This window comes from Heteronotia binoei, chromosome 1 (assembly GCF_032191835.1).
Source record: "Heteronotia binoei isolate CCM8104 ecotype False Entrance Well chromosome 1, APGP_CSIRO_Hbin_v1, whole genome shotgun sequence".
NCBI classification, from domain to species: Eukaryota; Metazoa; Chordata; class Lepidosauria; order Squamata; family Gekkonidae; genus Heteronotia; species Heteronotia binoei.
This window is the reverse complement of record NC_083223.1, coordinates 279,343,731-279,355,764: the sequence shown is the minus strand read 5'-3', so window position 1 is coordinate 279,355,764 and position 12,034 is coordinate 279,343,731. Positions and strand designations below refer to the sequence as shown.

At 45.9% G+C, this 12,034-nt stretch overlaps 1 protein-coding gene across 1 annotated transcript in view; it reads right to left on the bottom strand.

Moving 5' to 3' along the window:
* Positions 1 to 9,568, bottom strand: part of LOC132586432 (zinc finger protein 436-like) — a gene marked incomplete at its 3' end in the record, with an annotated part of 31,187 nt that extends 21,619 nt beyond the window's left edge. Inside the window, exon 1 of the mRNA XM_060258547.1 lies at positions 9,461 to 9,568. Within this exon, the coding sequence (XP_060114530.1) occupies positions 9,461 to 9,568 (108 nt within the window). The remainder of the gene's footprint in view (positions 1 to 9,460) is intronic.
* Positions 9,569 to 12,034: the final 2,466 nt, after the last annotated feature.

Here is a 12,034-nt window from a genome sequence, read left to right as displayed (position 1 = left end):
TGGCCATGCTGGCTGGCACTGGTGGGAGTTGTAGGCAAAAAACATCTGGAGAGCTACCGTTGGCCACCCCTGCGGGATACTATTGGCAGCCAGTGCAGTTCCCGCAGTCCCGGCTGAATGTGCTCCCACCTGGGGAGCCCCAATAACAGCCAGGCGGCCGTGTTCTGCACTAGCTACAGCTTCCGGGTTCGGCACAAGGGCAGCCCCATGTAGAGGGCATTACAGTAGTCCAGCCTCGAGGTGATCGTTGCATGGTTGGGCACCCGAGTCCTGGCTTGTGTCACCCATGAGGCTAGTTTGACTCTAACTGGCATCCACGGAGCAATTCCTGTCCTTTTCCTGGTAAAGCTGACTCCTTCCTTCTTTTCAAGCCCCTCCAAGTGCTTCTATATTTTTATCAGTCACCTGGTATATTTCTCTAGATTCGAGACTGCTGGCACCTCAGAGACCAGCAAGGAGTTGGGGGTAGGAGCTTCCCAGAGTCAAAACTCCTTGTATTGGATAGCTTTTCTGTCATGGTCTAAGGCCCTTATATCCTGCATATACAGGGTATTGACCCCATGCATTCACCGTCTTTAGCCACCTAACTAAATCCCCCCACATCTCTTTCGAGGGCAATTTGGCGAACGGAACAAGCATTTGAATTTCATCAGAACCCCCTCCCCAATCTCTGGGGCACTTCTGCCCTCCCCAATGCCGTAAAGATTCACCTGAAATTCCAGAGGGCAAAGTTGGAAGTTCCCAGTTTTGTTGGATTTCAGTGGGTGGACCAATCCAGCTTCCTCCCCTCCTTCATGGCAAGTGGACAAAAAGGGGATAGGAGACCAGCCAGGAGAGGAATTTATCATTTCTAGTAATTGAACGTTCCCTCTTCCTCTTACTCTCTCCAAGAGCCAGGCTGGATCTTTCTAGTGACACGAATCAGATGTAGGTGTCTAATCTGACTCATTGTCACACTTGGAACAGGTGGCACTTACCCCAAATGCACTTTCTTTGACTCTGGAGAACTTGAATGAGGTAGAGTGTCTTCGTCATTCTGTTTTCACCGCTGGCAATAACGTCAAGGGGTCCGCTTAGCCCCTTTCTCTGGATCCACATCCATTTCCACTGGCCACCAAAGCCAGTAGGCGTCCTGCTCCCTTCAGCGAGCGGGAGTTGAACGGAACAGACCAGAGCCCTTTCTAGGTGCCTTCCACCTTCTAAGTGTCTGGCAAAGAGTCCCGTTGATTGGACGCCCGAGTCTTGGCTCGTGCATTCCTGAGTCCTGGCTTGTGTCATCCATGAGACCTAGTTTGACTCTCAGTGGCATCCACGGTGTGATTCCTGTCCTTTTCCTGGTAAAGCTGACACCTTCCTTCTTTTCCAGCCCCTCCAAGTTAGCTTCCCAGAGTCAAAACTCCCTGCATTGGATAGCTTTTCTGTCACAGTCTAAGGCCATTATATCCTATGGGGACCAGTCTCCCTAGAGTATAATGGAGTGTTGAGTGGACATTCAACCCCCTCCCCTATTTTCTGAAAACCCTGAAAGGGGGGGGGGGTGCTCAAACTAGGGGATCCCCTGGCAACCCCAGGTAGGGCATGTATAGAGGGAGGATTTGCATTTTACCCTTTTCTTTACAATCCTTTGCTCAGTCTGGTGCTGGTGAACATTTGTTTTAAAATAAACGCTTTCTAACTTTAGATCCTGGTAGTGGTTCTCTGTGCCACATGGACCTCCATCGTCTGGGAGATGCTATTCCAAAAGAAGCACCAGGAGGAAGGGGAGGGCAGTCTGCCGGCCACTGGCTCCTCCCCCAGGGGGGCACAAGGCAGAAAGCTGTCCCCATGGCAACCAGGGGCTAGGCTGCAGCAGCTACAGAGACAAGGCCTCAGGCCGTGGAAGAGAAGTTTGGAGTCCTGACCCTCCTCACGGGCAATCCCTACAAAACTCAGGCTGTGGCAGCTGCGATTGAATGGAGAGGCCGGTGTTGAGGACAACCAAGAGGGCAGCTGGGAACAGTCAGAGAAAGCACATTCTGCTCCAAGTCTCCCAGATTAAAAAAAACTGGATTCTAACTCTACACCAAGACAGCTTTCGTCGCTGATAGATCTAGTAAACTTGAGAGGTTAACAGCATCCAACAGCAATAGTTTCCAGCACCAGACTGAGTAAAGGATTGTAAAGAAAAGGGTAAAATGCAAGTTCTCCTCCCTTGCCCATTTGGGGGGTACATATGACACGGCCTTTTCAGTGGCAGCTCCACAATTCTACAAGCTCCCCAGGAAGGTGTGCTTGAACCCCACACCTTCGGCCTTTAAGAGGTAACAAAACATGACTATGGGACTGCAATTTTTTAAAGCTGCCTTAAATTGGTATTTTAAATGTTTTGGATTGATGTATTCTTATACTTCTAGGCCGAATAGCTTGGTAGCCTCTGCAAAGCAGGACGTCATATGCTGCAGAGCTGATACCGAGTGGGAGACAAGTGCAGCAGCATCAGCAAACAGTAGCTCTCGGATAAGTTTTTCCATTGTCTTGGAGTGGGCCTTTAGTCACCTCAGGTTGAACAGGCTGCCATTGGTGCGATAGCGGATGTAGACACCATCGCCATCATCTAAATCTACTGCGGCTCTTTGAAGCATCATGCTAAAAAAGATCGTAAAGAGAGTTGGCGCGAGAACACAGCCTTGCTTTACACCTGTGCCTATTGGGAAGGGCTCCGAGAAGTCGTTGCAATGTCTGATTTGGCCTCGCTGGTCTTCATGTAGCTGGATGACCATACTGAGGAACCTTGGGGGACATCCTAAATGTTCCAAGATTTGCCACAGGCCGTTCCTGCTAACGGTATCAAAAGCTTTGGTAAGGTTGACAAAAGTCACATATAGACCCTTGTTCTGTTCCCTGCATTTCTCTTGGAGCTGCCTGAGAACAAATACCATGTCGGTGGTGCTCCTGTTAGCTCTGAAGCCACACTGGCTCTCTGGGAGGAGTTCTTCTGCAATGGTGGGCACCAGTCTGTTCAGGAGTATTCTGGCAAGGATTTTGCCTGCGATGGAGAGCAGGGTTATCCCCCGGTAGTTGGAGCAGTCTGACTTTTCCCCTTTGTTCTTATGAAGAGTAATGATGATTGCATCGCGAAAGTCCCGTGGTAGTTTGCCTTGTTCCCAGCAGGTGACAAGTAGTTTGTGAAGTGTACTATGTAGTACTATGCCCCCATGCTTCCAGATCTCTGGTGGAATTCCATCAACTCCCGCTGCCTTCCACTTTTCAGTTGCTTGGTGGCTTTAACAGTCTCTTCTAGCGTGGGGATCACATCCATCTCTGTTTTCACTGGTTGAAGTGGGGTGAGGTGGATTGCTGAATCTTGAACTACGCGACTGGCACTGAAGAGAACCTGAAAATACTTCGACCACCGGTTCAATATGGATGCCCTGTCTGTGAGGAGCACTTGGCCGTCTGCACTACACAAGGGACTCTGAGCCTGATATGATGGACCATATACTGCCTTCAGGGCTTCGTAGAACCATCTTAAATCACCAGTGTCTGCACACAGCTGGGTTCTCTCTGCAAGCTTGGTCCACCACTCGTTCTGAATGTCTCAAAGCTTGCGCTGGAGGTTGCTACATACAGCGCGAAAGGTTGCTTTTTTCCCGGGACAGGAGGGCTGAGCAAGATGTGCTTGGTAGGCAGATCTCTTTTTCGCCAGTAATTCTTGGATCGCTTGATTGTTCTCGTCAAACCAGTCCTTGTTCTTCCTCGTGGAGAACCCGAGGATTTCTTCAGCGGTTGTGATGACAACCTTCATCTACGGCTCCGAATCATGGGTTTTATACCATCATCACCTGCGACTCCTTGAGCACTTTCATCAGCGCTGCCTTCGCACCATCCTCAACATTCACTGGAGTGACTTTGTGACCAACACTGAAGTCCTCAAGCGGGCGGAGGTTACAAGCATCGAGGCATTGCTGTTGAAGACGCAGCTGCGCTGGGCAGGGCATATCTCCAGGATGGAAAACCACCGCCTTCCCAAGATTGCCCTTTATGGCGAACTTTCCACCGGCCATCGAAATAGAGGGGCACCAAAGAAGAGGTACAAGGACTCCTAAAATAATTCTTTTGGTACCTGTTGCATTAACCATCACCAGTGGTCTGACCTAGCCTCAGATCGCAAAGCATGGAGGCATACCATCCAACAGGCTGTCTCTTCCTTTGAGAACGCACGCATAGCTGGTCTTGAGGACAAAAGGAGATCGAGGAAAAATCGTACTGCTACAGCACCAACCCCAAATCAGACTTTTCCCTGCAGCCACTGTGGCCGGACCTGCCTGTCCCGCATTGGTCTTGTCAGCCACCAGCGAGCCTGCAACAGACGTGGACTACTGCACCTTTCTTAAATCTTCGTTCGTGAAGTCAAGCTGAGAAGTTTCTGAAAACTTCTGAGTTCGTGTGAAGGGCTGAAGGTGAAGGTGATTGAAGGTGATTGTTGCTGATTGATTAGGAGTGGCTGTGTTCCCCACCCTCTTTGCATTATTAAGCTAAAGGGCTCTTGGCCTGTTACTCTTAGCCAGGGGGCTGTGTAAGGACCAGGAACCCAGATTCCTTGCGTTCCCAATAAGGTAAGTAGACTCTCCAGGCGGGGAGCCACATAAACAAACAGGGTTTAAAAGGAGACTGTATATTTTTAAAAAGCTATCATGAAGGTAGAATTCCAGCACAGGGGTGGGGGCTTTCCAGTGTTTTGCACTGAGTGTCATATGTATGACTATCTTCCCACAGGACAGAAGTCTTGGGTGTGTGCTAGATGCAAGGAGCTCCTGGTCCTCAGGGAACGAGTTTGTACCCTTAAGGCTGAAGTGACTGGCCTGGCAAAGCAGAGACAGTCAGTTAGGCACTCGGAGAAGACTCTCGGGGACGTGTTAAATGAGCCCCGCTCTGAATGTGGCAGCCCCGTTGCTGCCACGGAGCATGAGGGTCGAGATGGAACAGGGCACCGGGCTGAGGATAAGGGGAATGCGCCCTCAGAAGGGACCTCTTCTTCAGTTGGTGAGCGGGAATCCTTTCACGTTAAGGAACCATCCCTGGGCAGGGAGAGAGGGGGGGTCTTGGTAGCTGGTGATTCGATCCTTAGGCAAGTAGACAGCTGGGTGGCAAAACCACGTACTGACCGTATGGTGACTTGCCTGCCTGGTGCGAAGATAGCGGACATTACGCGTGTAGTAGATAGGCTGATAGACAGTGCTGGGGAGGAGCCAGTGGTTGTGGTGCATGTTGGCACCAACAATGTGGGGAAATGCAGTCGTGAGGTCCTGGAGGAAAAATTTAGGCTGCTAGGCGGGAGACTTAAGGCCAGGACCTCAAAGGAAGCCTTCTTAGAAGTGCTACCTGTTTCACGTGCAGGGCTGGAGAGACAGGCACAAATTAGAAGTCTCAATGTGTGGATGAGACGATGGTGTAAGGAGGAAGGGTTTAAGTTTGTTAGGCACTGGGATGCTTTCTGGAACAAGTGGGAGCTGTACAAAAAAGACGGTCTCCACTTGTCCCCAGATGGAACCAGGCTGCTGGCGCTTAAAATCAAAAATGTGGCAGAGCAGTTTTTAAACTAAATCTTGGAGGAAAGCAGACAGGAGATGAAATATCTCTGGTTCGGGAGAACTCATCTCAAAGAGATGAAGAGTTAGCTGTTACTTTTCTACCGGGTAATGGATCAGAGTTGTCCACTGAGATGGTGACAAACAGAATGGACTGCCTGCCAGAGTCTTGAGGCGGCAGGAGGAAAGTGGCGGGCCTAGCTTGCCTGGGAAATTATAGATGTTTGTACACAAATGCTAGAAGTGTTCAAAGTAAAATTGGTGAGTTGGAATGTTTAGTGTTGGGAGAAAACATAGACATTGTGGGAATTTCAGAAACATGGTGGAATAAGGAGAATCAGTGAGACACGGTGATTCCTGTATATAAGTTATATCGTAAGGATAGGGAGGGATGGGTTGGAGGTGGGGTGGCTCTGTATGTCAGAGAGGGCATACGGTCCAGTAAGACTGAGGTCAGAGAATTAGATTCCCTTCTAGAAATGCTTTGGGTTGAAATAGAGGGTCCAAAAGGAAATTTAACTATGGGAGTTTGTTATCACCCACCAAATCAAAAGATAGAGGATGACTATAATATGATGGAAGCCTTAAAGATAGTGGCTAGACGTAAAAACTGTGTCGTAACAGGTGATTTTAACTACCCGCAGATTGATTGAGTCAATATGTGTTCTGGTCGAGAGAAAGAGATTGAGTTTCTTGATGCTCTCAATGACTGTGCTATGGAACAGATGGTCTCTGAACCTACCAGGGGTGGGGCGATCCTGGATTTGGTCCTAAGTAATGCCCAAGACTTGGTGAGAGATGCAAAAGTGATTGCACCGCTTGGGAGCAGTGACCATAACATTATTGATTTCACCATCTGTATAAACAGAGAGTTGCCCCAAAAGACCAGTTCAACCACGTTTAACTTTAAAAGGGGTAAATTCTCTGAGATGAAGAGGCATGTGAAGAGGAAACTGAAAGGAAAGGTAAATACGGTCAAAACCCTTGGGGAAGGTTGGAGGCTATTTAAATCTACAATCCTAGAAGCTCAGATAAAATATATACCACAAGTTAGGAAAGGCACAAACAGGCATAAGAAAAGGCCTGCATGGTTAACAAACAAAGTAATGGAAGCTGTAAAAGGTAAGAAAGACTCCTTTAAGCGGTGGAAAGCTAGTCCAAGTGAAATTAATAAAAGGGAACACAGGCAGTGGCAAATCAAATGCAAGACTGTGATCAGGCAGGCAAAAAGGGACTATGAGGAGCATATTGCAAAAAACATAAAGACCAACAATAAAAAATTCTTCAAATATATTAGAAGCAAGAAACCAGCCAGGGAGGCAGTGGGGCCCTTGGATGATCAAGGGGTCAAAGGATTACTGAAGGAGGATAGGGAAATGGCTGAGAAGCTGAATGCATTTTTTGCCTCTGTCTTCACTGTGGAAGATGAGAAGTGTTTGCCTGCTCCAGAACCACTTATATTGGAAGGGGTGTTGAAAGACCTGAGTCAGATTGAGGGGACAAGAGAGAAGGTCCTACAGCTGATAGACGAATTAAAAACTAATAAGTCACCAGGTCCAGATGGCATATATCCAATAGGTTTGAAAGTTGAACTTGTGGATCTTCTGACAAAAATATGTAATCTTTCATTGACATCTGCCTCCATTCCTGAGTATTGGAAAATAGCAAATGTCACCCCATCTTTAAAAAGGGTTCCAGAGGAGATATGGGAAACTACAGGCCAATCAGTCTGACTTCAATACCGGGAAAGTTGGTAGAAAGCATTATTGATGGACACGAGTTATTGAGGAAGACTCAGCATGGGTTCTGTAAGGGAAGAACTTGCCTCACTAATCTGTTACATTTCTTTGAGGGGGTGAACAAACATGTGGACAAAGGAGACCCGATAGATATTGTTTACCATGACTTCCAGAAAGCTTTTGATAAAGTTCCTCATCAAAGGCTCCTTAGTAAGCTCGAGAGTCATGGAGTAAAAGGACAGGTCCTCTTGTGGATCAAAAACTGGCGATATAATAGGAAGCAGAGAGTGAGTATAAATGGACAGTCTTCGTAGTGGGGGACGGAAAGCAGTGGAGTGCCGCAGGGCTCGGTACTGGGTCCCATGCTCTTTAACTTGTTCATAAATGATTTGGAGTTGAGAGTAAGCAATGAAGTGGCCAAGTTTGCAGATGACACTAAATTGTTCAGGGTGGTGAGAACCAGAGAGGATTGTGAGGAACGCAAAAGGGATCTGTTGAGGCTGGGTGAGTGGGCGTCAACGTGGCAGATGAGGATCAATGTGGCCAAGTGCAAAGTAATGCACATTGGGGCCAAGAATCCCAGCTGCAAATACAAGTTGATGGGGTGTGAACTGGCAGAGACTGACCAAGAGAGAGATCTTGGGGTTGTGGTAGATAACTCACTGAAAATGTCAAGACAGTGTGTGATTGCAATAAAAAAGGCCAACACCATGCTGGGTATTATTAGGAAGGGAATTGAAAACAAACCAGCCAGTATCATAATGCCCCTGTATAAATCGATGGTGCGGTCTCATTTGGAATACTGTGTACAATTCTGGTCACCGCACCTCTAAAAGGATATTATAGCATTGGAAAAAGTGCAGAAAAGAGCAACTAGAATGATTAAAGGGTTGGAGCACTTTCCCTATGAAGAAAGGTTAAAACACTTGGGGCTCTTTAGCTTGGAGAAACGTCGACTGCGGGGTGACATGATAGAGGTTTACAAGATAATGCATGGGATGGAGAAAGTGGAGAAAGAAGTCCTTTTCTCCCTTTCTCACAATACAAGAACTCGTGGGCATTCGATGAAATTGCTGAGCAGTCAGGTTAAAACGGATAAAAGGAGGTACTTCTCGCAATGCTTCAGTTTTGTTATAAGTTCATTGTAGGTTTTCCTTTGTTCTCTCTTTCTCTCTGATGAATATCTAATCGCAACTCCTCTGAAAAAGGCCTTAAATGCGTCCCAGATAATTGGGATTTTCGTATCTTTTTCAACATTGAGTTTAAAAAATTCCTGTATCTCTTTTTTAGCCACCTCCAAGAATTTAGTCTCTTTTAAAATTTGTAAATTTAAGGACCACCTAGGACTTCTTTGCTGTTCCTGTAATGTCAAGACAATTGGGTTATGATCTGCATAAGACTGAGGAAGAATATCAGCTTGATTAACTGACAATATCATACTCATAGATATCCAGAACATATCTATTCTTGACCAAGATTTGTGTGCATGGGAATAGAAGGTAAAGTCCATTGTAGTCGGATTTTTTGTTCTCCAGGCATCTACTAAATTTAGTTCTTCTACCATTTTCAAGAAAGAACCAGGTAGTAAATTCCGATTCTTCTTCTTTTTTCGGGGATCATCATATTTTTTGTCCATTTTGATGTCAAATATTGCATTAAAGTCCCCAACAATGCAGTACCTGTCCGAATTAAATTCTCTAAATTTTAAATACAGATCTTGGTAAAATTTGTCCTGGTTTTCATTAGGAGCGTAAATGTTCCCAACAATTGTTTTGAGGCCATTTAATTCCAATTCAACAATGATAGTTCTTCCTTGTTCATCCGAATATAAACAGTTTGACTTAATATGATGAGATATATATATAGCTACCCCCTTCTTCTTTTTAAGAGGATCACATGATGAGTATAAAGTACCCAACTTCTTGTTTTTCAAATACTTCACGTCATCTGTCCTAATATGGGTTTCTTGTAAACAAATAATTTGCGCACCAGATTTAATTAATTGTTGGAAAGTCCTCTTTCTTTTTCCAGGTTCATTTAAGCCATTAACGTTCAGGGAAAGTATCTTAGTTCCCACCTTAGAATTCATTTTTCTTGGTCAATACTATCAGGTATCTTAGCTAAGTCTTTCTTACTCTGAAGTCTGGTTTTAACTTTCTCACGTTGTTTTTTGGGGGACTCCTCGTCAAGAGGTTTCTTAGCACCTTCTTGTTCTTCTCCTGAATCAGATCGCTCCACCCATTCTTCCCAAAATTCTTCCATCTTTGCCTCAGTGGTGATGTTGTATCTCTTAGCTTGGTATGTAAAAAAAAGGCCCTGAGGAATAAGCCATCTAAATTGGACTTCATGTTTAATCAGCCAAGTGGACAGTTTCTTAAATTTAAATCTCCGTTGTCGCACACTCCAGGGTATCTCTTTCAAAATTTTGATCTTGGTTCCCTTCCAATTCATGTCACACTCTCTTGCTTTCCGCAGAATTCTCTCCGTGGTTTCAGGGCGGATGAACTTTACTTGGACTTCCCTGGGAAGTTTAAATTTCCTTATATATCTTGAGGACACTCTTTTGGCCCAAAGGATGTCCTTGGGTCCTTCTTCCAGTAAGTCTTCGTCATCCACTATCAGGATATCTATAATCTTACTAATCAAATCTTCCTCCTTCTCTTCTGGTAAATTTTGAAATCAAAGAATAGTTGCAGCTTTTTCCATTTCAAGCCTCATCACACGATCCTCCAGCTCCATCAATTCTGTTTGGTTTTCTCTAACTATATTAAAAGTTCTCTTATCTCGATCTTCCATTCTCTCAACCTTGGCAGTTAAGTCATGGACTTGTTGCGTGTTAGCCAATACTTGTTTCTGAAAGTCTGCCAGCTGGTCATTAGTTTTCTTAATCTGGAACATCAAGTCTATTTTCATCTCGTTAAGAGCTTCTTGGTTCTTTTTAAAGCCAGCTGTAACAGTATTCTGTAATTTTTCCAAAGCATCATGATCGGTGGCGCCAGGGACTACTTTACCTCCTCCTGCCGGGGGAGTACCCTGCAAATACTTTTTTACCTTAGTTTCTGTCATGCTAGTATACTGCCACGTCCCAGTACCTTTAACTCAATTTCAAAATTATCGTAGCCAACCCTAGGCAGTATGTACTACAATAATATACAGAATCAAGACAGTGAATCTACAAATCAGATCAACAATTCCAAAATTCAAACTCCCCACCCCACATAAACATAGAGCAGTAAGACTAAGCGCTTAAATTTAAGGCATCAAAAATTAATTGGGATCAAACAACTTCAATTAATTAGCAACAATCTGAGTGTATGGTAGATCACAAGAGACAAATTGTTGAGCCCAAGAAATCAGAGTGTATGGTAGATCACAAAAGACAAATTGCTGAGCCCAAGAAACTACCAATAAAATTATGTGGACAGTCTTATCTTACTTCCTCTTCTCTCTTCCTCTTCCTTCTTCTCTCTTCCCTTCTCCAGTTCTTTCTTCTTCCAGTTCCCAGTCTTAATGTCCAAGTACAATCCACAATCCACAAGTCTAACTCCTATTTGAGTACCAATTACACTGCCAGTCTATGTCTCTGTTCTCTATTGGTAATAGTTATAGCACTAGGACCCAGAGTCTTCAGTAAAGTGCAGCCGCAGCAAAGCCGCTCAGAACTGCTACTTTACCCTTTAAGTTGTAATCATCCCGGAAGTGCTCCAATCAAAAGACAAAACAATCCCCTTCAGTAACAAAACCCCTTCCACAACAAAATATAAGGAATAAACAAGTACAGAGTCAAAACAGCACAGAAGCCGAAAAAAGAAAAACGAAGCAGATCAGAAATAAAGCGTAGGGGTCTCACACAGCCTTAGAATTCAGACGCTCCCGGTGTCTTCCACTACTTCAAGCCGCTGCCGTGTCCGCCATTACAGGTCACCCACTCCAGTCTAGCCCCCACACCGTAGGGACGACGATTGCAACAACAGCAAAGGCCAGTCCTTCAAAAGCATGAAGCGCCTCTTCCCCCCTCGCTCTCTCGCCACTTCACGCCCTTGCTTCACCTCAGCCAGGTCGATCCACTCAGTCTCAGCCTCTGCTTGCTTCCCCTCGATCGCTCGCCCGACCGTCTCTCAGCCGCTCGCTCCTCCGGCGACGCTCAACATGCCGCCACTGCATACCCGACAGACCGTTCCCAAACAAAGCTGCACGCTTCTCCAAGTACACTTGAAAGGTAAGGCAACCCTACTAGAAAGAAGGCTAGTGGGTATAGTATAGTTAAAGGAGATTAACGGTGTCTCTCCAATCTCCCTCTCCGGCGGCCCAGTTAGGCACCGAAGTGTTGGTGGGGTAATGGCCAGGAGGAAACTGGCTCTGAATGAGGAACCTCCGTTACTCACGTCCAGAAGCCCTCCAGGCTTCGGAGCGTCTCCTGACAGCTCCTTAAGAGGTGCCTCCCAACCGGGAAACCCCTTCAATTTACCCCCCAAACAGAGTTCCCTCCTCAGACAAGGAAAGGAGCTCCGCGTCACCCGGCCATCTTCCCGGAAAACCGGAAACTCCAGCCAAAGGAAGACCAGAATCATGTTTTTTCAACATCAAATAAATGCTCTCTTGGCGGAGGAAATTGATTTCTACCGGAATCTTTATAAAAAGCAGAGGATTGATTTGCCAAAACAAGAAGATTACATAAAGGGGGTAGAAATGAAGCAATTAACAAGGGAACAGCAAACAAGTTTGGAG